The following is a 26,326-nucleotide window of genomic DNA, read 5'->3' as shown; positions in this document are numbered from 1 at the left end:
TAGTCTTATAAAAATAATTACAGATTTTAAAATGAAAATACTGCCATAGAGCTACCAATACTTACCAATACTATAATATCTCTTCAGTTCTGTACGTCTGATTTCCTTTAACTGGTTATTTTTTCTTTTTTTCTTCTCATCAGTAACATACTCTTCTTCTACAGCAATGTTGCACTTGTCTGGTTCCAAAATGACTGCATTAGCATCTTCTTTCCCAGGATGTGTCCTTGTGGCTACAGCTGAGGCTGTCTCCGCATTTTGTTTGGCTTGCTTTTTCTTTTTCAATCTAAGAATAAGGGGGAAATAAGGGGAAAACAATGGAGACATGATTTGCTAGAAGGAATCCTATTAATTTCATGTTGTCAAGCTTTGAAAACTAATTAACTGATGCAGAAAACACATTCCTTATAATATTCTTTTTTTTAAAGAGAGAGAATTTTTTAATATTTATTTTTTAGTTTTCGGTGGATACAACATCTTTATTTTTTTATATGGTGCTGAGGATAGAACCCAGCACCCCATGATGCCAGGTGAGCGCATTACCGCTTGAGCCACATCCCCAGCCTGTAATATTCTTAATTACATTTTCTTGGTTTTAAAATTTTCTCATCATTTATGTCGTCTTATGTGGAGGCCTATAGACCTTCCTCAATTATATCCACAATATATGATAAAAGTGTCAGGGCTGGGGTTGTAGCTTAGTAGCAGAGCGTATACCTAGCATGTGTGAGGCACTGGGTTTGATTCTCAACATCACATGTAAATACACAAATAAAATAAAAAGCTCCATCAACAACTAATAAAGATATTTTTAAAAAGAGTATCAATAATGTCCTAGGCCTTAGGGAAAATGAGATTCTCTATAGGCTACTAAATGTTGAGTAATCTTTTTTTAAACAAGATATATAGTACCCTTACTATAATGCCATATTTGGTGTGTTGTGTGTTTTAAAAAGCACTTCTGATGTTCCGTGATACTTTGGACTATTGGGCAAGCACATAAGTAAAACAAGTCCTTTATAATTGGCTCACGTGTTCACTATTAAGTTTTGGCAAGATGTGAAATGGTTCAGAACTAAATAATTCTTTTCCTTTACACATGTTATTACAGGAGTATTAAAGAAAGAACAGAATTTCCTGAGATAGAAAATGCCATAATAGCAATATATAATTATCACTGTGATTACTAATAATAGCTGATAATTACTACTAATAGCTGATACCTTAGTAAACATATTTGATGCTTTCAATTTTTTACCTCTGAGTCCAAGACATATGAGAGAAAGTTTGTCACAATTCACTGAAATCCAATAACTCAAAAATAATTTCCAGTTGGTGCATTAGTCTGTAATTATTTCCTGTGTCACTTCTATGCTTCTGGTCCTTTTTGAGAACGTCTATGCTTTAGCAAAGTGTAAACTCTTTGTTCTAGAACAAGGGCCTTGGACTCTCCATACCTGTGGCACTCTGCTTACACGCAACTTTTTTTTTTTTTTTTTAAATGAGGACATTTCTTCATGTAGATAGAAATTATCTAGGCACAATTTGCTTTCTCTTATTTCAGTCCTTTGTCTTTTTATGCATCTGGACAATGGATGAAGAAAGTATGGGTAGAAAACTGACATAACTGAAGGATAATACAGAGGTAATATTTGGTCTTCTGCTGCTTTGCTCTGTGACACTAGACAAATACCTCCAACAGTCAAGAAAGGTCTCTCCTTAAGGCCTGGACCCATTAGAGAGCTCTACACTCAGTCTAGAAACCAAACTCCTCTAGCCTCAGTCTTCTCATATTAAAAGTGACAATTGGGCTGGGGCTGGGGCTCAATGGTAGAGCACTTGCCTCACATGTGTGAGGCACTGGGTTCAATACTCAGCACCACATATAAATAAATGAATAAAATAAAGGTCCATCAACAACTAAAAAAAATATTTTAAAAGAAACAACAATTATTTCCTTATGTATCACCAGAGTTTTTTAAAATTACGATTAGCTGAGATAATATATCTCAACATATAATGGAAAACAAATAAGACCCAAAGTAGTAAAATATTCCCTAACCCAATCACATATTAACATGAAAACGAAGCATGGTAAGGTGCTTTGGGGACAAAGGCCCCCTATTCCAATAAGATATTTCAAGTAGGCTGTTACACAATGAACACTGAGAAGCAGTTCTTATATTTTTCACTGACTAATAAATCAGTACATGGCTCAAGAGATAAGACAGTTGGAAAAAAGTCACAGATAAATACATTTTTTATGTTTGCTTGTTATTAGCTATCTCTTTATGTTTGCTTGTTAAATAAAATCACAAACCAAACAAATTGGAGACTCATAAAGAGGGACCATTTCAGTAAATATGGTTTCATTTTGTATCATCTGATTTTAAACTCTTTTTCTGGAAAAAGAGTAGGTAGATCTTCATAAAAGTTTGGTCTGATAATGCCTTAATAAAACAATTTTTCTCCTGATCAGGATTACTATATGAGACTCAATTGAAGCGCATGAGCCTAGTTAATATACAGACATAATTTTTTTTATACAGAGAGGTTTGTCTCTGCAGAGAGCTGGTCTCTCTCCAAAATCATCGCTACGGATGGGCTGATATTATTTTCCAATGCATTCGCTGAAAAAAAAATGCTTGAAATGAACCTTTTTGCGCCATTCAAAAATTATTTTTCTAGGAGAGAAAATAGATGTTGAAAATTAGTTTTATGCAGCCTGAGATATGCTGCCTTTTAATCTTCTGAGTTTTTCCACTTTAGGTTCATTGAAATGTCCTCATTTCACCGCCTTCATGATAATTAGAGTCACTCAGATCTAGGGCATGTGTTTCGATGAACAGAGCACTGTTTGGGGACATCTCATTAGAGACTGATTTTCACACAGAGAAATAACAAAATGGGATACATTGTTTTATTCATTTTTCTCCCTTTTCCACATGGAACATTATTGTCAACACATATAGCCAAACAGAGTTGTTTCTTCAGGAAAAAAAAAAAAAAAAGACCAGAAAAGCAGCAATTCCAAACTTGTTTAACAGAAAAGAGAGCATGATTTAATATCTGAGAAATTCTATTATCATCTATGTCTATTGTCTAGAGTACTTCGGAAGAATTTATTTTTATGGAGGCTGTCAATATAACTAGAAAATTCTGATCTTGCAACTCAACTAGAAATCAGATGGATTTATGGAAACCTGTAAAACCCCTCATTCTCAGCGTAGAAATGTATTTTTGACAACTTTTCTAAGGATAAATAACTGCCAACCTAGAAATGTGGTATGGCTGATGATCTCCAAACATTCCTCTTTAGACAGCTTGTTCTCTAGCCCTTCTCTTTTGTTTTTTCAAGCCAATATCTACTGTGGTAATTAATCCTCACAATAGGGATTTGTATCACTAAATGGGTAAATCACCAATTGGTCATCACTAAGGTAAACTGGAGGAAAAATGGTCTTGCAGAAAAATAAACTCCACTTATTTCTTGTAAGCTTTTAAAATGACATTGGATATACATTTATTTATATTGTGAACTAAAAACAATACTTGGCAAATCATCTTACAGGTAAGTGACTGAAAAAACTATTTAATGGACATTTAAGATTTGATTGTGGTGAGCACATGTTAAAAAAACTAAAATTGGGGGTTCATAACCCACTTCAATCTAATGTATGAAATATGATATGTCAAGAGCTTTGTAATGTTGTGAACAACCAATAAAAAAAAGAAAAAAAAAACCAGAACCCCCCCAACCTTTATTATTTGCAATTGTCTTTCTTTAAAATAAATCACAATTACATAAAACAAGTGTTTTAAATTCAACCCCCTCCCACTATTGTACCCAAGCCCTGTCAGTTCTAGCTCCTAAATCTCTCCTCATCAAATTCATTCTTCTCTTCTTGATCTCTGCTCCCACTGATCATGTCAGTCTTTCATTCTCTCCCTGCCTGTCTACTTTTTACAATATTATTTATTACTCATCATTACAAAAATAACACTTGTTCCCACTAGAAATTTTTCAAAATATAGGAAAATACAATGAATAAAACTTAAGTGCAGTGCAGAATCTAAGAAGCAATCATGGTTTGAGGGAGATAAATGAAAGCCAGAAGAGAAGGGAAATGGTACCACTCAGACCTTCCCCCAGTACAGAAGAATGAAGCCATGATTCTGAACTTTCTATATGTGCCTTCCCATAATGGAATATTGAAGAGCTTTTTTTCATTATCATCATTCTTGAATCTGCCAGCTTTTTTACATTAAAATAGTGAAGGCAGTAGAGGATACAACAAGACCTCATTTTCTCCCAACTCGTGTCCCGGCCCACAGTTAGCAGACCGACTTAGAGGTAAAGGAGGTGATAATGCTGAAGAAATCATTGTAGCTGAATGAAAACTGTTTTTCTTCTGAAGCTTTTTCCTTTACTAAAGGAAATGAGTTTGGGACCCTGGCAGCAATCAAAGGTCAGGCATTAGCAAGATCCTCTCTGCAGCTTTGCGATGGTCCCTTCCCTGGGGTGCGGTGCTCATTGTTAGAAAGCAATACAGAAGGCACCAGGTGATGAGGCTCTTGTGAGTGCTTACAGTGAAAGCTTTATGAGGACAGGAATTTGCTCTTTTTTTTTTTTTCATTGGTGGGTTTCTATTTATTTATTTATTTTTATTGGTTGTTCACAACATTACAAAGCTCTTGACATATCATATTTCATACATTAGATTGAAGTGGGTTATGAACCCCCAATTTTACCCCAAATGCTGCTGTGCTCCCAGGGCCTACGCAAGCACACAGTCACTTAATTAATGCTTCTTGAATGAATAAATGGAGTCCATGTTCTGATTTGGTTGAGATCTGCTCTCCTATAAACATGCCTTTTCACAGCTTTCTCTGATTACCAGCATGTTCTCAAAAATAAACTCCCATCTCCTTATTCAGATTCTTGATTAAAAAGAAACTATACTAGCCACAGATATTTGAAATGATTCAAACTCTAGATTTTTTTAAAGAAAATATACTAGCCACATATAATTTAAAATGTATTGAAATACAGAATCTTTTAATATTAAATTAGTGGTATGTCTCCTTCCTTAATTTTATAATTTAGGGACCATGTGTTTCTGAAAAACGTGCCATAGTACTGCATGATCCATGGGTAACCATTAGCCAGTCATCTATGGCTGTTAAATTAAAGTAAAATAGAAATCTAAAATTCAGTTGTAAGAAACACATTTCAAGAGCTCAGTGGATTTGTGCTAGTACTATTCTACTGGACAACATACACAAAGAAAACACTCCTGTCACCACTGGGCAACCCTGATTTAGAGCGATGATAGCCCTTTTAGCAAGAGACAGAGGAAAAGGTGCAGATGAAAACAATTTAACAATTAATACATGTATATGATATGTTTTTAAGGCTACACACACAAAAAAACCTGGTAATGTGAGTTTCCAGAAAAAAGAAGTTATTAGCTGGGACCAGGGATGGGGGGAACAGATTAAGAAGATTATTGTCTACTGTGTTCTCTTTTGTACTTTAAAAAATTTATATTACTTGAACACTAACAGGTATTCAAAAATAATAATAACGATAATGATAATAATAATAATAATAATGATATTGGTAATGGGGATTGAACTCAAGGGTGCTTAACCACTGAGCCATATCCACAGCCCTTTTTTCATTTTATTAAATTTTGAGACAGGGTCTCACTGAGTTGCTTAGGGTCTCGTCGTTGCTAAGGCTGGCTTTGTACTCACAATTCTCCTGCCTCAACTTCCTGAGCTGCTGGGATTACTGAAATGTGCCACCGCATTAGCTAAAGAATTTTTTTTTAATGTAAAACTAATTTAACACTTTTGTCAAAAAACTGAGTTAACATTTTCAAAAAGATAATTATAAAAAGCTTGAAAGCTTTCTTCTAACAACAACTACAGCTGACTAAGGAAACAGGAACCCTGGCATGCAGTTATAAATGTTCTCCCTCTCACAAAAATCCTTTGAGGTAGGCAGTTTTATCTCTGTTCCACTGATAAGAAAAGGAAGGCTGAGAGAAACTAGGGCCATTTCCCAAGGTCACAGGGCAGAAGAAGTCAGAACCAGTTGCCAAGGAGCCCCCGGGGAATACCTCTTTTAGAACTGTTTATGGCATACATGTCTATTTTGACTTTAAAATAAAATCCACTGGACCTTGAAAATTCTATGAACCATGTGGGGCAGAATGGCCTAACAATCTTGTGGACTTCAACAGAAAGCATACTTCCAGGAAGTCTGAAACCCAGATTTGGGTTTTGGCCTTGGCCCTCTTAGAAATCAGCTCTGTGACCTTCTTTGGAAATATGATTAGCTCTCTGGGGCTTCTAAGTAAACAAAAGCAAGAGGAAGAAATGATTTTCAAGGTCCGGCCTGGCTCTAGAAGTTTATATTTGGCTGAGAAGATTAGGAAACATGCAAAAGTTGTTTTGACGTTTTAAAAAATATTTTTAAAAATCCAAGCTAAACCTTTCCAGGAGTCATACACATCCCTGTTCTCCTCTGTGTCTCATATCTGATTGCATTTTCCTTCCACCAGAGAGCCCCTGACCTGGGAAAGTACAGAGGTCAAGATAAAACACCATCCACACATAAGGGCTATCAAAAAACAAAAACAATGCTAACCACCTAAAAAGCCAACCCAACAAAAAACACACTGCCCTACAATTTGGGTCTGATAGCTATAGAAAGTAGAACATGTAAAAATTGATCAACCATGAAGACCTTATAGACCTCTTTAACACATAATGTCTTCTTATAAAATTTCTACTATAGGGAAATTAGAGTACTAACATAAAAGATGCAGATATACCATCATTAAACGAAAAGAGTTGCAGAATGCTACTATAATATCACTTTATTTTGGGGAGGGTAAAAAATTAAAAATATAGCAAAATGTCCTCAAACCAATAACTATAAAGTTGTAGAGGTATATATATTTTTATAGGTTGGGTAGGTGCACAGGAAAATTTTTGGTCAATGGGTAAAGGAAGAGAACCTTTACATTTATATAATTTGGTGTTACTGAATGTTTTGATACAGCAAGCACATTTTGCTTTTGTAATTATAAGGCCAACAAAGAAAAAAAATAAATGTCAGCAGCTATGGCAATGTTTTGTTAAAATCTCAGTTAGTGATTTATTCTTTCCCCTGAGTCCAGCTATTGCACTCAATTTCTGGATGGCAGCACCACCCTGTTCCCTGTTCTTAATCAGACAGAGCTGATTGAGCTCCCTCTGTGCCCTTCCTCTGGTTCTTACTCTTGGCTATTCTGGCTGCAACCCTGTCACTATACTGTTCTGACCTTCAGGATCTAGGTTGTTTTTTCCTGGTTGTCCAACCCGGAATTTACTACTTTCAGAGACTGGGGAAATAGTGCTACAATGGAATGAATTCAGCATCCGGGTAGACATGTTTGTATTTTTTTTTCTTTTTTAAAATATTTTTTAGTTGTGGTTGGACAAAATACCTTTATTTTATTTATTTATTTTTATGTGGTGCTGAGGATTGAACCCAGGACCTCACACATGCTAGGCGAGCGATCTACCGCTGAGTCACAACCCCAGCCCCACATTGTGTTTTAATCTTCTCTTATTTCTTGGGTGCACATCCTGGGCAAGTTATCAAATTTAAGCCTCAGGTTCCCTCATCTTGAAATAAAAATAATAGCCTCAAAATTTTTTTTTGATGATTAAAACAAACTGTACACAAAGGGTTTACTTTACAACTTCTGCTAAGGTCACAATAAGAGCTCCACAAGTTGCTTATTTGTTGTGAGTGACATTATTCTTACTTGGGGATTTCTATGGATCCAAGTAAAAGAGAGAACACATAAAAATTTCATATATATAAACATACATATATATATATATATATATATATATGTATACACACACACACACACACATACATATATCAACAAAGAAGTTATTTGACAAATCCCAAATGTTCATATATGTTCACATTCTTTTCCTCACTACACATAAATAGTTTACTTCACTCCACTATGAACTTAGTCACCAGTACAAAATTATTTATTAATTCCAGAAAAATTTTATTCCTTATATTTCATTTCACCATGTGACTTCAAAAATGGAGGACTAGTTTTCAATTTCAACTGCAAATCCTTAATTGTGATATATGCTAAAGAAAATCAAATTTAAAGGTAGAGGGAGAAAAATAGTTTAAAAAAAGAAAAAAAGAAGAAAAAGAAGAGAAAAACCTCACTTGACAGAAATTCTCATGGACTTATGATCAAAGAAAATTTTAAAATTTAGGAATCACTGGAAAAATCCATAGATTTGCTGGGCATGGTAGCAGCTCGGGAAGCTGAGGCAGGAGGATCAGGAATTCAAAGCTAGCCTCAGCAACATAGTGAGGCCCTAAGCAACTTAGTGAAAACTTGTCTCTAAATAAAACATACAAAAAGGGCTGAGGATGTGACTCAGTGATTAAGCACCCTGGGTTCAATCCCTAGTACCAAAAAAAAAAAAAAAAAAAAAAAAAAAATCCACAGATGTACCTGATCCTAGTGTAAAGTACACATCCACTTTGAGATGTGTCCCTTTATTTTTCGTTATGTCTAATTATGATGAGATGTCCCACCTTCTCCCAATGAAATTCACCAATTGAAATGAAAATAATTCTGGTTTCAAAGAACCACTACAGTTAGAAAAGAGATCCTTTTGCTTTTGAGTTCAATAACTATTGATATATTCTTATGTAGTGCACATACACCTAAATGTATGCTGGGCCTCAAGAAACAAACCACATTCTAACAAAAAGCAATGAATGCAATGCCAATCAAAGGCAAGCCACAAAAACCCAATTTCTCTTTCCTAGGATTTCTTTATGCTACTAAAACAGCAGGCCTCAGCAGATCTTAGGGGTCTTCAGTAACCTGAGCAAGAAGCAGTGGCAAATTCTCATTCCAAGACGTGTTGGGGTGGGATATGGAACATTCAGAAACCTGACAAGTACTCCCCAGTACCAGGATTACAATGACAATGCTACAGAATGGTGCACACTGTGCAGAATGTTTGCCTTGTATTTACGAAACAAGACATGCTTTTGTTGCATATATAGGTTACCCCATGTGAGCGCACAGTTCTCTCTTCTAAGTCAGCCTGGGTCAGAGGCCTGAAAACATTCTAAGGAAATAACTAGTATAGACAATGTTTATATAGACAATGGTAACTCCTTGACCTAAGACAGAGTTATATCCTGAAAAACTTACCAAAAGTCAAAAATATTTAAGTCAAACTAGATTTAATTCTGCAATAAAACCATCTTGAAGTTGAAAAATCATTAAGTTGAATCACTACAAGTTTTATTTATCTCAGCTATAAACTGAGGATGGGAACCAGATCAGGGAATTTAGTCAAGGTAGTAAAATAATTGTGTTAGAGTAATGAGCAAAGTCCTATAAATATAATACTTAAATATTAGGAATTTTGCTGTTTATCAACCAAGAATAAGGTGACAAACCCAGTAATGCAGAAGTTAATAAAAATCTGCAAGTAGAAATGCCAAGAGAAGTAGCTGATTTCTTTTTTGCTTTATAATGGCACTAGGCATGTGGTATATTTAACTTAATATTGTTAAACTAACTGGCTGTATTAATTCCCTATGGCTGATGTAACTGATGACTTAAAATAACACATTTTTACTCTTTTAATGTCTTGGAGGTCAGAAGTCTGAAATCATCTACACCTGGCTGAAGTCAAGGCAGGGCCTGTTTCCTCTGGAGTATTTTCCCTTGCCTTTCTTCTAGAGCTGCATTTTCTGTAGCTCTCTCTTAAATCTTCAAAGTCAGCAGCACAGCTTCTGTCCTCAATGACACCCTCATTTCCCGGTAGTCAAATCTCCCTCTGCCTCCCTCTTACTTGGACACTTATGACTGGGTAAAGACCCACCCAGGTGGTCCAAGATAATCTCCCTGTCTCAGGATCCATAACTTAGTTACATCTAAAAGTTCTTTTCTTTTTTTTTTGCCAAAAACAGGAACATTCTCAGGTCCTGAGGATTAGGACCGAAGCATTTTCAGTGGTTATTACTCAGCCTATCATACTGGATAACTGAACATTTGAGTTATAAACAACTGTAAAATGAGTATCCTATCCCTGTACCAGTTTCCATACCCAAATCATTACCACGTCTGTGCAACACATTGTGTACACTCCTTTAAGGAGTTCTCTGCTTGCTCTCATTTTATGTTGAGTGTCTCCAAATAGCCTTTTGAAGGTGGGGATTGTAGCAGAAAAATTTACCAGTGTTTTAAAGGGTTCCATCTCATTTCTACATCTAATCACTTTAATCTGCACTGAAATCAGTTATTCACTGTTATGATTACTAACAGAGCCAAAAAACAATTCCATTTTTTTTTCTTCTATTAGAGTTCCTTAGCATGTAAAGAAATAAAAGTTGGGCATGGTAGCACAGGCCTGTGTGATCCCAGTGACTTCGGAGGTTGGGGCAGGAGGAACAAGAGTTCAACACCATACTTAGCAACTTAGAGAGATCTTGTCTCTAAATAAAACATTAAAAAGGTTGGGGAATTGGCATCCCTGGATTCAGTCCCTGGTATCCTCCCCCCCAAAAAAAAATCTATTTTTGTGGGGGAGGGTGTCATTTTATAGAATTTTTTTTTTTTTACTTAGAAAGAATCTCTTGCTCTGACCATTTAACAAGTTTTATACAAAGCAGTGGGATGTATTTCAACAACACACATTATACTAAAATGGCAATTTTTTTCTTCCTTCCTTGTTTCCTTTCTTTCTAAAAAACCAAAGTCTGCTTTTATTATTGCCCCTATAGCCCAGCCACCATTTGATATAATACCATCTTCAAACCAAGAGAAAATACAGATGGATCTGAAATGGCTTTCAGTGACTTAATGCCTTGGTAAGGAAATAAGGAGGAAACTTATTTAAGGAAATAAGGAAACTGCCCATGGATCAATGCTTCATTTCATGTTCCTGACAAAGTCTTCTCCTTTCTTGATGGAAGTTTTCAGCTCAGGAATGGCCTCTGTGATCATTTTCACCATCCAAAGAAGAGACTTTGCTGATGCCCAGGTTTTTCTCCAGGCCCTTTTCCACCTGCAGCAATGTTTTTGTTGTTGTTGTTCTAATTTGTTATATATGACAGCAGAATGCATTACAATTCATCTTGCACATATAGAGCACAATTTTTCATATCTCTGGTTGTGTACAAACTATATTCACACCAATTTGTGTCTTCATACATGTACTTAGGGTAATGATGTCCATCTCATTCCACCATCTTTTTTACCCCCTTGCCCCCTCCCTTCCCCTCCCACCCCTCTGCCCTATCTAGAGTTTGTTGAACCTTCCACGCTCCCCCTCCCAACTCCACTATGAATCAGCCTCCTTATATCTGAGAAAACAGTTAGTATTTGGTTTTGGGGGATTGGCTAACTTCACTTAGCATATATTCTCCAACTCTGTCCATTTACCTGCAAATGCTATGATTTTATTCCCTTTTTTTGCTGAGTAATATTCCATTGTGTATATATACTACATTTTCTTTATCCATTCATCTACTGAAGGGCATCCAGGTTAGTTCCACAGTTTAGCTATGGTAAATTGTGCTGCAATAAACATTGATGTGGCTGTGTCCCTGTAGTATGCTGTTTTTAAGTCCTTTGGGCATAGACAAAAGAGTGGGATAGCTGTGTCAAAAGGTGGTTCCATTCCCAGTTTTCCAAGGAATCTCCATACCGCTTTCCATATTGGCTGCACCATTTTGCAGTCCCACTAGCAATGTATGAGTGCACCTTTTCCCCTACATCTTCGCCAACACTTATTGTTGTTTGTCTTCATAATAGCTGCCATTGTGACTGGGGTGAGATGAAATCTTAAGAGTAGTTTTGATTTGCATTGCTAGAGATGTTGAACATTTTTTCATATATTTGTTGATTGATTGTGTATTACCTTCTGAGAAGAGTCTGCTCAGTTTCTTGGCCCATTTATTGATTGGGTTATTTGTTTTTTTGGTGCTTAACTTTTTGAGTTCTTCATATCCCCTAGAGATTAGTGCTCTATCTAATGATAAAATTTGTCCCCCACAGCAATGATATGGAGAAAGATATATGGTCCATTTCAACAGCAATGTGTTTCAGTGACATAATTCTTTCAGAGAAAGTTTGTTTTCCTATATTCTCTTTAGTCAATCCATGCAATTAAAGCATAGCTCCCTTGAAAATTCTCATGCAGAAATACAATGATGTCAGGGATTCTGGTCTCTAATTTTAGCCTACCTTCCTATTAACTACTTAAACTGTGGAAACATGGAGGCAAATAGAGACCAAAAAGATACAATCTGAAAAACAATCACTTTAGTATACAAATTAGTACTCTGCTGAAAGCCTAGTAAGTGAAACATAAAGTTTATGATCAGTAGATATGACCTGCTGACAGAAAACTACTGGGAGTGGCATAAAATTAGAATGTGCTCTAGCTCAATATCAGCTCTAGCTCTATATCAGATATAAAATTTTTAAACTCAGTTTGGCAGATACCCTACATTTAGTTGGTTTGTATCCAAAATGTCCATTTAATGTCTTGGAGGTGTTTTTTTCCAATTGATATATATATCAATTGGAAAAAATTGTATGTATATGTATACACACACACACACACACACACACACACACACACACACACACACACTAGTTGTTACCATGGAAAGTGATACTGATCAGAAGCAGGATTCATGGAGTGAGTGACTAGTAAAACCTACTCTGAAAAACTTTCTGGCCAGGCACAGTGGCTCTGGGCATCTAAGATAGGAGGATTGCAATTTCAAAGCCAGCCTCAGCAACTTAGGGAGGCCCCAAGCCACTCAGTAGGCTCTCTATTTACTTCACTGATTGTTTCTTTTGCTGAGAAGAAGCTTTTTAGTTTGAATCCATCCCATTTATTGATTCTTGATTTTAATTCTCGTGCTATAGGAGTTTTTTGAAGGAAGCCAGGTCTAATCCGACATGATGGAGATTTGGGCCTACTTTTTCTTCTATCAGGCACATGGTCTCTGAAAACACCTGGAATCCTAAGTGATAAGTATCTTTGTATTCTAATGGATGACTCAAGGCTGTGAGGTGAAGGTGCCTTGAGACGTTTAGGATGGAGAGTGGTCACCAGAAAGACCAGTGTTGGAATTTTTAGCACCCACCCCGCACACCACTCCCTCTGGAGAAGAGAGGGGATGAAGATTGAATCAAACCATCAATCATCAATGATTTAATTGATGATGCCTACATAATGCAACCTCCCTTAAAACTCTTACAGGCTCGAGTTCCAGAGCTTCTGAGGTGATGAACATATTATGGTGCTGGAAGGGTGGTATACCTGAAAAGGCATGGAAGCTTGGTGCACCTCCCATACCTTGGTGCATGACCCATACCTTAGACTAAGAATCTCTTCTAGTGGGCTGTCCCTGAGTTGTGTCTTTTATAAGAAACTGGTTCAGTGTAAGTTATTTTCCTGAGTACTACAAATCCTTCCAGGAAAGGTATAACCTCAGTTAGGGATCATGAGAATTAACACCCAAATTTGGAGATGAGATGAACAAAAGTACCTGTAGACTGGGGATTGGGGGCTTTTGACTGGCATTTGAAGAGAAAAAAGGCAGTCTTGTGGGACTGTGCTCTTAAAATTGAACTGAATTGTTGGACACACAGCTGGTGTCTGAGAATCAGAAAACATTCAACGGTAAATTTTGTCAAAGAACCAATCTGGAACACAGAAGAGAAGATGGAAATTGAGACTGATCCAGAAAAACATCGAGTCAACTCTTTTCTCTGATCAGAGATACGTGACTGAATACCTGCAGGCATGTTCCCTTAGCCCAGGAGCAAATGATCATTTAAAGATCCAAATGACTGAATGATGAGCATGAAAGTGGAAATATTCTACATAAAAATCTGGATGTCAGGTTCACCTTGAGGAATTAGAAGATGGAATAGCACTGACCTACAGTCCCAACCTGTAAAACAGGAGGCGGCAGCAGTTTTTCTTCTTCAAAAACGTGTGTGCCACCTTGTCACATCCAGTTTCTTCCTTTCCTTTCGCCAGTGCTACTCATCATCCACTCGTGCCTCCTTGCTCTGGGCCCTATGGTACTGTTTATAGTCTCTGCTCCATGCAGCATGAACTTCTATTCTCGGATCAATTCAGATCACGAGAAGGCTGCAGTCTCAGACATATGGTGCTGACCCGCTGCAGCAGAGTTTTCACTGAGTCATACACTGGCATCGTGCCCTCTCATTTCACGTGGCATTGCTGCAATAAATCGCTTCAATAAATTGCTTCTATGGGTGTTGCTCAAGACCACGACATTTTTCTATGTTGCCATGTGAAGTCCTATATAATTTTAGAGTCCAGGGGTAGGAAAGGTTTTGTCATTGGAGGGGCTGCTGCATGTTCCACTGAGGAATAGAGAGAAATATGAAAGGAATCCCTTTGTAACAGGGATCATGAAGTTGTCTGGAGTCAGCCAGACAGCGGATAGCATGCAATGTAGTATCCTGTTTTTCCATGCCATTGTCTATGTTCTCTGGTCTGGACCTTCAATTTTTAAATAGTATTTTATAAAATTATTTTTAAGGGGAACAAAGAGGAAATAATAATAGGGATGACCTTGACCCCCATTCCCTGTGCTGCTCTTAAGGGTAACTGTGGCTTAGGTTTTTTCCCCTTTTCCTGGTTCTGGGCTTCTGTGTGGATGTGAGAAATGAATTAGGAGGAGGACAGAAATGCAAAAGGACATAGAAGGGCAGAAAAAATAGAAGAAGACCCAAAGGGAGAAAAGGGGACATGAGATGTAGTGACTGGATTTGGGGAGAGTTGTTGGGTTCATTTTAAGAAGGAGAGAGTTTGGGGAAGCAGTTGAGAACCATGTAAAAGGTCAGAGACATGAGAAAAGAGGACTTTTAAATGTCTTATTGACTATAATACATTTATTCCTACGCTTGGATGTTATCTGGGAGGGGAATTAAATATTTGAATTATTTTTTCTGTTATACTTACTTCTTTGCATGTGATGGTGCTGGAACCGGAACAAGACAAAGCTAGTTGTGCATCACATGGGTTGTATATGTGCTATTTTTCTAGGGTATCTTAAAGGTGGGGCATGAACGAATCAATAAATGAATGAGAAAATAAATAACCTTCAGCACCGGAAAGATAAAGCGTGCTAATTATGTTATTTATGTCAAATTTCATGAGTTGATAGAACCTTTGCCACTTAGATTAAAAGGAACTGACATCTCAAGTGAAGTTGACCTACAACCTTACCATGAGACGAACAAAATCCACCTGACATCAGATCATTAACATAAAGAATGAATACAAGGTGCTTTTGAGGGGACAGAACAACTACCCTGGGAATGAACGATATTCTACACCTGAACACTTGTTTTATTTCCCCCAAATAAAAAGAATTGGTATTTCCTATTATGAAGTCTACATTATATATAACATGTCACATTGTGCACACAAGTGAAACCAACTTCATTACATACCATGAATCAACCACCCTCTTCAGCAGCAGTCTTTACTAGAGAACTTGGATTTTATTTTGCTTTATTTATTTATTTATTTATTGGGGGGCAGGTACCTGGAATTGAACTACGACACAAATGCTGTAGCATTGATAACACCTGTGGCAGTCTTTTTAGTCTTTTTTGATAGCTGTTGATAAAAGGCAAGGGAATTTCTGATAGATTTGCTCTTGGAAATTCCTTTTAATTTTAATAACACACTCTAAATCTCAAACATCTATAATATGGGAATAACAGTCATCCAGATTTCAAGTGGATTTCTAAATTTTGCATGGATTAAGCCACAAAAACACTCCTTTGGACTTTATTTTGGGTGAGACTAAAGATTTCCAAAGAAAACAAAAAATGTAATGATAATATTCCATCAACTGGGGAAATAGAAATATGTTTTTAAGTTTGTGTTTGATTGTTTTTGGATGAACCCAGAGGCCCTCTGCCACTGAGCTATATCTCCAGACCTTTTCATTTTATTTTGAGACACAGTCTGGCTAAATTGCTGAGACTAGCCTCAAACTTGCAAGCCTCTGCTTCAGCTTTCTGAGTTGCTGGAATTATAGGTATGCACCATCGTGCCTAGCTGTCTTAAACTATTACTAAAACTCTTTGCAGGTAATACATCAAATATCCTACAAATAAAAGTCAAATGAAGGAATATTTCTTTGCTGTTTGTTCAGATTAGACCCCCACCCTCCAAAAAAAAATTTTTCCAATCATCCTGATCCCTTAAAAAGAAGGGCTCTATATTTAATTCATGTATGCATTACAATTTCATGATGACATGGGCATAAGCCAAAATTCAGCATTTGTCAATTATTATACCCCTGGTATAACTACTATACATACAAAAGGTACTTTGTATAAATATATTAAGTCTATATTTAGATATTGTTTTAGGGAGGATTGGAGTGGTAAACACTGAATTAAGTTTTCTAAATTGTTCATAAAACTGTCATAATATTTAAAATTTTAAAATAGTTAAATAATTTTAAATGATAAAATAATTACCTCAACTAGTAAATTATCTCTTCCATCTATTTTCCGAGAAGCATTATCTAAATAATAGGATCTCAGATGGAAAGTGCCTTAGAATTCCAGTGTCTAAAAATCCAGCAAGACTTAATGTGTATCAATATACTTTTTAACTTCAGTGCCTAGTACATTGCCTGAGACACTATAAGAAATGGTAGTAGATTTTCACTGACCTCCCTGTGCTCACTCCAAGAACTGGCACATGATCTAAGCCAGATCAATTAAGACACATCTCAGGACTTGTGTGACCTACTAGCAAGCATAATTCTATTGTCTGCTATTGCACAAGAAGATTCTGAGTTGGTAGCATTTATCAAGTAAAGTCTGAGAAAATAAGCCAAAAGAATGAAAGGACTTAGATACTGACAAGCTGAGTCATGATGCCATTATTTGAGACCCCTAATCTAAGCACTCCAAAAGATAAATCTAATCCCAGACTTTTTTCTTTTTTTGTACCAGGGATTAAACCCAGGGACACTTTTTACCAATGAGCCACATTCTCAAACCTTTTTTTTTTTTTTTTTTTTTTTGTAGTTGTAGATGGACAGCATACCCTTAAGACAGGTTCTCACTAAGTTGCTAAATTGCTGAGGCTGGATTTGAACTTGCAGTCCTCCTATTTCAGCCTCCAAATTCTGGGATTTCGGGTATGTGCCACTGGCCTGGCTAACCCCAGACTTTTAACTTAATGTGAACCTGTAATCCTCAAATGCCTTCCTTTCTTCTTAAGCTACTTTTATCTACTGTTTTATTCCCTAGAAAGAGGGAAGAGGGTCCTATTAAGGAAATTTACATAAGAGGTAAGTTGTTCCATATGAATGACCCCAAATGTGGGTCCAGGAGTTGGGGATGGCTGGTAGCTGGGAAGTTGGTGGTCATTATCAGGTGACAACAAAATAGATGTCTGATGTATCTTAACACTTGATTTTTGGCCTTGGGTTTAGCATATATAGCTTTTACAATATTGAGGTATGTTCCTACTATCCTTAGTTTTCCTAGTGTTTTGAACATAAAGGAGTGCTATATTTCGTCAAATGCTTTTTCTGCATCTACTGAGATAATCATAAGATTCTTATCTCTAAGTCTACTGGTGTGATGAATTATGTTTATTGATTTCCATATGTTGAACCAACCTTGCATCCCTGGGATGAACCACACTTGTGTTTTGGTATGCAATTTGCCAGAATTTTTGCATTTATGTTCATCAGGGTTATTGGTCTGAAGTTTTCTTGTCTTGAGGTGTCTTTGTCTAGTTTTGGTATCAGGGTGATATTAAGTCTTATAGAATGAGATTGGAAGAGTTGCCTCTTATTGTATTACATGGAATAATTTGAGGAAAATGTCTTATAGAATCCATCTGATCCTGGGTTTTTCTTGATTGGTTGGCTTTTGATGATGTCTTCTATTTCATTGTTTGAAATGGACCTGTTTACATTGTGTAAGTCCTTCTGATTCATTTTGGGTAGGTCATATGTCTCTAGAAATTCATAAATGACATTAAGATTTTCTATTTTATTGGAGTATAAGTTTTCAACACAGTTTCTGATTATCTTCTGTATTTCAGTAGTGTCTGTCATGATATTTTTTTTCATCATGAATTTTAATAATTTGAGTTTTCTCTTTCTTTTCATTAGTGTGGCTAAGCATTTATCAATTCTACTTAATTTTTTCAAAGAACCAACTTTTTGTTTTGTCCAAGTTTTTGAATTGTTTCTTTTGTTTCACTTTCATTATTTCAGCTCTGATTTTGATTATTTCTTGTCTTCTACTACTTTTAGTGTTGACTTGTCCTTCTTTTTCTAGGGCTTTGAAATATAATGTTAGGTCATTCATTTGTTGACTTTCTATTCTTATAACGAATGAGCTCAATTAGATGAACTTTTCTATATATGTTAAACCCAAGGTCAAGATCATTCTAAATGAAGGAAATTTGAAAGTATTCCCTCTAAAAACTGGAAGAAGACAAGAATGCCCTCTTTTTTAATATTTATTTTTTTAGTTGTGTTTGGACACACTATCTTTATTTATTTTTATGTAGTGTTGAGGATAGAACTCAGGGCCTTGTACCTGCTAGGTGAGTGCTCTACCACTGAGCCACAACCCTAGTCCAAGATGCCCTCTTTCACCACTTCTATTCAACATCATTCTTGAAACTCTAGCTAGAGCAATTAGAAGAAATTAAGGGATAGAAATAGGAAAAGATGAACTCAAACTATCACTATTCACCAATGACATGATTCTATATTTAGAAGAGCCAAAAAATTCCACCAGAAAACTTCTAGAACTCATAAATGAATGCAGCAAAGTAGCAGTTTATAAAGCCAACACTTGTAAATCAAATGCATTACCATACATCTGTGATGAATCCACTGAAAGAGAAATTAGGAAAACTACCCCATTCACAATAGCCTTAAAAATAAATAAGTAAATAAATAAAAATACTTGGGACTCAATCTAACAAAAGAGGTGAAAGACCTCTATAATGAAGACTACAGAACATTAAAGAAAGAAATTGATAAAGAACTTAGAAGATGGAAAGATCTCCCATGCTCTTGGATAGACAGAATTAACATTACCAAAATGGTCATACTACCAAAAGCACTATACAGAGTTAATACAATTCCTATTAAAGTCCCAATGACATCTTCATAAAATTAGAAAAAGCAATCATGAAATTCATTTGGAAAAATAAGACACCTAGAATAGCCAAAGTAATTTTTAGCAAGAGTGAAACAAGAGGCTCCATAATACTAAACCTGATATTATCCTACAGAGCCATAATAACAAAAACAGCATGGTATTGGCACCAAAAGAGACATATAGACTGATGGTACAGAATAGAAGACACAGAGATAAACCCACATGAACACAGTTATCTCATACTAGACGAAATACCCAAAAACACACATTGGTGATGTTGGAAAAACTGGAAATTCATATGTAGCAAAATGAAATTAAACCCTATCTCTCACCCTGCACAAAACTTGACTCAAAGTGGATCAAAGACTTAGGCAATAGAACAGAGACATTGCACCTAATAGAAGAAAAAGTAGGCTCAAATGTTTACCACACTGGCTTAGGAACTACTTCCTTAACAAGACTCCTAAGGTGCAAGAAGTAAAATCAAGAATCAATAAATGGGATGAATTCAAACTAAAAAGCTTCTTCTCAGCAAAGGAAACAGTCAATAATGTGAAGAGAGAGTCTACAGAATAGGATAAAATCTTTACCACATATACCTCAGCATTAATCTCCAGGATATATAAAGAACTCAAAAAACTCAACACCAAAAAACAAATAGCCCAATCAATAAATAGGCAAAGGAACTGAACAGACACTTCACAGAGGAAGAAATACAATCAATCAACAAATATATGAAAAAAAATGTCAACATCTCTAACAATTAGAGAAATGCAAATCAAAAGTAGGATTTCATCTTACTCCAGTCACAATGGCAATTATCAAAAATACAAGCAACAATAAATGTTGGCAAGGATGTGGAGGAAAAGGTCCACTCATACTTTGCTGGTAGGATTGAAAATTGGTGCAACCACTATGGAAAACAGTATGAGGATTCTTCAGAAAACTTGGCATGGAACCACTGTTTGACCCAGCTATCCCTGCCTTCAGTTTATACCCAAAGGACTTAAAATCAGCATTCTACAGTGACGCAGCCACATCAATGTTTATAGCAGTTCAATTCACAATAGCTAAACTATGGAACCAACCTAGATGTCCTCAACAGATGACTGGATAAAGAAATGTGGTATATATATATATATATGCAATGGAATATTACTTAGCCTTAAGAAAAATGAAATTATGGCATTTGCTGGTAAATGGATGTAGCTACAGAATATCATGCTAGTTGAAATAAACCACTTCTGAAGAACCAAGGCCGAATGTTTTTTCTGATATGTGGATGTTGAGTCACAATGAGAGGGGAATGGGCTAGGGAAGAATAATGGAACTTTGCATTAGACAGAGGGGAGTGAAGGCAGGGGAAGTGGTTTGGGGGTAGGACAGCTAGTAGAATGAACTGGACATTATGGCTCTATGTGCATATAACATTACATGACCAGTGTAATTCTACATCATGTACAACCAGAAGAATGAGAAGTTATACTCCATTTATGTGTGATGTGTCAAAATACATTCTACTGTCATGTATAATTAATTAGAACAAATAAAAACCTTTTAAAAAAAAGACTTAATTGTGAGCTTATGAAGGCCACATTACTGGGGACTTAGAGGGATTTTTAGAATTCTGGAGTAAGTTGTCTACTTCCTTTAGCGTTCCAGTTATGTCTTCTAAGAGACAGAGATGCTTGGGCTGTACTTGGTCCCTGGAAAGTAGAGCATGATGGAAATACACACTGCTAACAGAAAATCTTTGCCTGTAACTTGCAACAGCTGAGTATGGTGATCTGGGTTAAATAGTTACCTTGCAGGACTCTACCAAGATGTTAACCTGGGTAATTTCTAAGGCACTTTCCTGCCCCAAAATGCAAATCAAAAGTAGGATTTCATCTCACTCCAGTCGCAATGGCAATTATCAAAAATACAAGCAACAATAAAAAAGTCTATTGAAAATAAATAACCAAGTAAATAAATAAATATAAGTCATGTAGAAATTGATTGTTCGCAGAAAATCTTCCGTCATTCTTTATGAAAATTCTGAGGTTGTTTTTCTTTCTTCTTCTTTTTTTTTTTTTTAGTCCTTGGGGTTCAAACCCAGGGCCTTGCACATGCTAGGCACCCTACAACTGAACCATAGTCCCAACTCTTAGTCTTTCCTTACACTGTAAAGGATAAACTGTGTTAAGTCACTTTAGTTTTCAATGTGATGATTTCAGACACACATATAAGCCTTTCATGAGAATTTTTCATGGTTAAAACCAAATATTTGTGTGTGTGTGTTTTTTTTTAAGTCACTTGCATTTCTTCTACTGTTAAAGAACATTTTGCTTTTCAGGATTCTTAATCATTCCTTACTATTCAGACCAAATTTTTATGCTCACATTATTATTCTTTTTAAATAACAGCAAAAAGCTTTACAGCTTAGCATGACAATGCTTTTTAAAAGATCTGTTATTGTTTTAATTTTTTTGTTGTTGTAGATGGACATAATACCTTTATTTTATTTTTATGTGGTGCCAAGGCTCGAACCCAGTGCTTCACATGTGTAAGGCAAGCACTCTACCACTAAGCTACAACCCTAGCCCAACATCCATTATTATTTCTCAGAAAAAAGCAACACTGTAGAACCAACCAAAAGGAAGGAGGAGACAGATGGAAGAGGGCTTTTTTTTAAGATAGTAGCCTCTCCATAATTTGTCTATAAGAAGAACATGGGTAAAGATTTGTTCCCAGGATGTAGGCTCCCTGTTTATCTCTCTTATTGTTTCTTTTGTTGAGAGAAAACTTTTTAGTTTGAGTAAGTCCCATTTGTTGATTCTCGTTGTTAACTCTTGCGCTAAGGGTGTCCTATTGAGGAATTTGGAGCCTGACCCCACAGTATGTAGATCATAGCCGACTTTTTCTTCTATCAGACGCCGTGTCTCTGATTTAATATCGAGCTCCTTGATCCACTTTGAGTTAACTTTTGTGCATGGCGAGAGAAAGGGATTCAGTTTCATTTTGATGCAAATGGATTTCCAGTTTTCCCAGCACCATTTGTTGAAGATGCTATCCTTCCTCCATTGCATGCTTTTAGCCCCTTTATCAAATATAAGATAGTTGTAGTTTTGTGGATTGGTTACTGTGTCTTCTATTCTGTACCATTGGTCCACTTGCCTGTTTTGGTACCAGTACCATGCTGTTTTTGTTACTATTGCTCTGTAGTATAGTTTGAAGTCTGGTATCGCTATACCGCCTGATTCACACTTCCTGCTTAGCATTGTTTTTGCTATTCTGGGTCTTTTATTATTCCATATGAATTTCCTGATTGTTTTATCTATTTCTACAAGAAATGCTGTTGGGATTTTGATTGGGATAGCATTGAACTTATAGAGAACTTTTGGTAATATCGCCATTTTGATGATGTTAGTTCTGCCTATCCATGAACAGGGTATATTTTTCCATCTTCTGAGGTCTTCTTCTATGTCTCTTTTTAGGGTTCTGTAGTTTTCATTGTATAGGTCTTTCACCTCTTTTGTTAGGTTGATTCCCAGGTATTTTATTTTTTGGGGGGATATTGTGAATGGAGTAGTTGTCCTCATTTCCGTTTCAGAGGATTTGTCGCTGATATACAGGAATGCATTTGATTTATGCGTGTTGATTTTATATCCTGCCACTTTGCTGAATTCATTTATTAACTCTAATAGTTTCTTTGTAGACCCTTTTGGGTCTGTTAGGTATAGAATCATATCGTCAGCAAATAGTGATAATTTAAGTTCTTCTTTTCCTATTTTTATGCCTTTAATTTCTTTCGTCTGTCTAATTGCTCTGGCCAGTGTTTCGAGGACTATGTTGAACAGAAGTGGTGAGAGAGGGCATCCCTGTCTTGTACCAGATCTTAGAGGGAATGCCTTCAATTTTTCTCCATTCAGAATGATGCTGGCCTGTGGCTTATCATAGATTGCTTTAACAATGTTGAGGTATGATCCTGTTATCCCTAATTTTTCTAGAGTTTTGAACATAAAGGGATGCTGTACTTTTTACCCCACACACTTCAGTTAGAGCCCTAATATCCAGAGTATACAAAGAACTCAAAAAATTAGATAATAAGATAACAAATAACCCAATCAACAAATGGGCCAAGGACCTGAACAGACACTTCTCAGAGGAGGACATACAATCAATCAACGAGTACATGAAAAAATGCTCAACATCGCTAGCAGTCAGAGAAATGCAAATCAAAACCACCCTAAGATACCATCTCACTCCAGTAAGATTGGCAGCCATTAAGAAGTCCAACAACAACAAGTGCTGGCGAGGATGCGGGGAAATGGGTACACTTGTTCATTGTTGGTGGGATTGCAAAATGGTGCAGCCAATTTGGAAAGCAGTATGGAGATTTCTTGGAAAGCTGGGAATGGAACCACCATTTGACCCAGCTATTCCCCTTCTCGGTCTATTCCCTAAAGACCTAACAAGAGCATGCTACAGGGACACTGCTATATCGATGTTCATAGCAGCACAATTCACCATAGCAAGATTGTGGAACCAACCTAGAAGCCCTTCAATAGATGAATGGATTAAAAAAATGTGGCATTTATACACAATGGAGTATTACTCTGCAATAAGAAATGACAAAATCATAGAATTTGGAGGGAAATGGATGGCATTAGAGCAGATTATGCTAAGTGAAGCTAGCCAATCCTTAAAAAACAAATGTCAAATGTCTTCTTTGATATAAGGGGAGTAACCAAGGACAGGGTAGAGACGAAGGGCTGGAGAAGAAGATTAACTTTAAACAGGGATGATAGGCGGGAGGGAAAGGGAGAGTTAAGGGAAATTGCATGGAATTGGAAGGTGAGCCTCAGGGTTATACACAATTACATATAAGAGGAAAGGAGGAGTAGGAGAAAAATTATAGAAGTGGAAGAAACGATTTATAGTAGAGGGGATGGAGAGAGAGAAGGGGAGGGGAGGGGAGGGGAGGGGAGGGGGGATAGTGGAGAATGGGATAGACAGCAGAATACATCAGTCACTAGAAAGGCAATTTGTAAATCAATGGAAATGTAACTGATGTGACACAGCAATCTGTGTACGGGGTAAAAATGGGAGTTCATAACCCACTTGAATCAATCTGTGAAATATGGTATATTAAGAACTATGTAATGTTTTGAACAACCAACAATAAAATAATTAAAAAAAGAAAAAAAAAAAGAAGAACATGGGGACAGCACCGAGTTACAGAAGGTACTTTAACACATGAGTTAAAGCCGCATCTCTTATTAGGACTGTGTGTTTGCTTGGGGGAAGTGCTGTTGGCAGTGCCACTTAGGGTGGGCAGAGAGGCTGAAACCCCCAGAGCACCTCTTGTCTCCACCCTGAAACAAAAGACCAACCTCTTATGTCTTCTAAGAGTTTCAACTCTCTGCCTACCTGGATAAGTGTCTTAACATGTACATGTGTGATCTTCATTATGAGCACATTTGCCTTGCTTGGTTTCCACTTTTTCCTTAATTTGTCATTTTGCCCTTGATGAGGTTAAACTATGCGGAAAAACTTAAATTTGTGACCTCAAATTAACAAATCATGGCATTTCTAGGGCTATCAGTTGCGGTCTACAGTAACATCAATTGGAGTATAAATTTAATTTGGAAAATAAAAACACCTCTTTTGTTAGGCACAATGCCTCGAAATTAGAGAAAATAATTTACATAAGATACAAGGAAGAAAGTGATTTGAAGTTCCAGAGAAACACTGAAACCAGTTACAGAATTTTGGTAGACAAAATACATGGCAGAGGAGAAAGAAGGCCTAGAGGCCACGTTATACTGTGATACAACAAAGTGATGATGCCCCACAGACCTGAAATGTGGACCAGCTAAGGCTGTTTAAAACCAGGGAGGTTAAGAGACTTTAGCTGCCCATCATGAGTCCTGTCAAAGAACTTCCCACCTGTGGCAGTGTTTCCCCAAGAGGTGAACTTGGGGATGAGCTTCACTCTAATTGGAAGGGAATTTCAAAGTGGCCTACCAATCAAAGCTACTAAAACTGTGACCTTCAAGTGTCTTTGTAAGCTAAGCCCTCATGGACCCTAACTGAAGGCTCTTAAATGACCAATAACAAACTGGACTATTTAAAGCCAATGGTCTGTGGGTCTTCCGGACTCATTTTCCCCATCCAGGCTGCAAACTTCAATCCTTAGTAGCATCACCAAGGAATCAGTGTTATGTTCTCTTACTTGCAAGGAATAAATAAATTCAGAGCTTGTTCTCTGGATGTCTAAAATAACTTGAGAGAGAGAGAGAGAGAGAGAGAGAGAGAGAGAGAGAGAAATGTATTTTGGGATTCCCTATCAGGGGGAATGAAAGCAATCTAAATTTGACCTGAGAAGGTAAGTTAGGTTTGTTTGTTGTTGTGGGGACTGAGGTTAGGTAGGTTTAACATACAACATAGCAAAGTGGCAGAGAACTTTCTAAGAATGGTCAAAACCATCATTACAGAGGAAAGTATCAGACACATGGTCGATATGGATTCCCAGCAGAGGAAACTGGGAATGATTCCCTAGTGTCTTTGAAGTTCTGGGTTTGAATATTGTGGATCTTCCATGATATTTTCCTCTTATCTTCTAGCAGAATATTTTGACTGTAATTCAAAAGATAGGTCTGGAAGTATATACTAGATAGTAAACTGACCCACATGATATGCTTCTCTCTGCACAATCTCTTCTTCTACCCTACACCCTTTGCACGTGGCAGTCACCTTAGTTGCAGTGTTCATCTCATTGATGCTACTTTATGAGCATCCTGTGTTTGCACCAGACCATGCATTCCTACAGATGTTTGCTGAGTTTGAGGATAGATGAGTATGAGCTCATAGTCAGCGACTTCAGGGAAATTATTTAAAAGAGGGATGATATGGTTTTCCAAAACAAATTATGAGCCTATTAAAAGGCAAAACTAAAGGCATCTCAAGAAAGAAATGTGGCCCCATGAATTTGAGTTTTAAATTGATGAGTATAAGACAGAGGATTGAGTACAAAGAGAAACAAGAAGCAAAGGAGA

At 36.7% G+C, this 26,326-nt stretch overlaps 1 protein-coding gene across 2 annotated transcripts in view; it reads right to left on the bottom strand.

Annotated features, from left to right (window-relative positions):
• Positions 1-26,326, bottom strand: part of NCOA7 (nuclear receptor coactivator 7) — a 123,761-nt gene that overhangs the window by 75,276 nt on the left and 22,159 nt on the right. For both annotated transcript variants that reach the window (XM_081295833.1, XM_081295834.1), the window contains exon 2: positions 66-286. In XM_081295833.1, coding sequence (XP_081151959.1) covers positions 66-286 — 221 coding nt within the window. The remainder of the gene's footprint in view (positions 1-65; positions 287-26,326) is intronic.

Source organism: Spermophilus citellus (assembly GCF_964194105.1).
Source record: "Spermophilus citellus genome assembly, chromosome: 5".
In the NCBI taxonomy this organism is placed as follows: Eukaryota; Metazoa; Chordata; class Mammalia; order Rodentia; family Sciuridae; genus Spermophilus; species Spermophilus citellus.
Note: the sequence above shows the minus strand (reverse complement) of the source record. Positions and strands in the feature narration are given on the sequence as shown.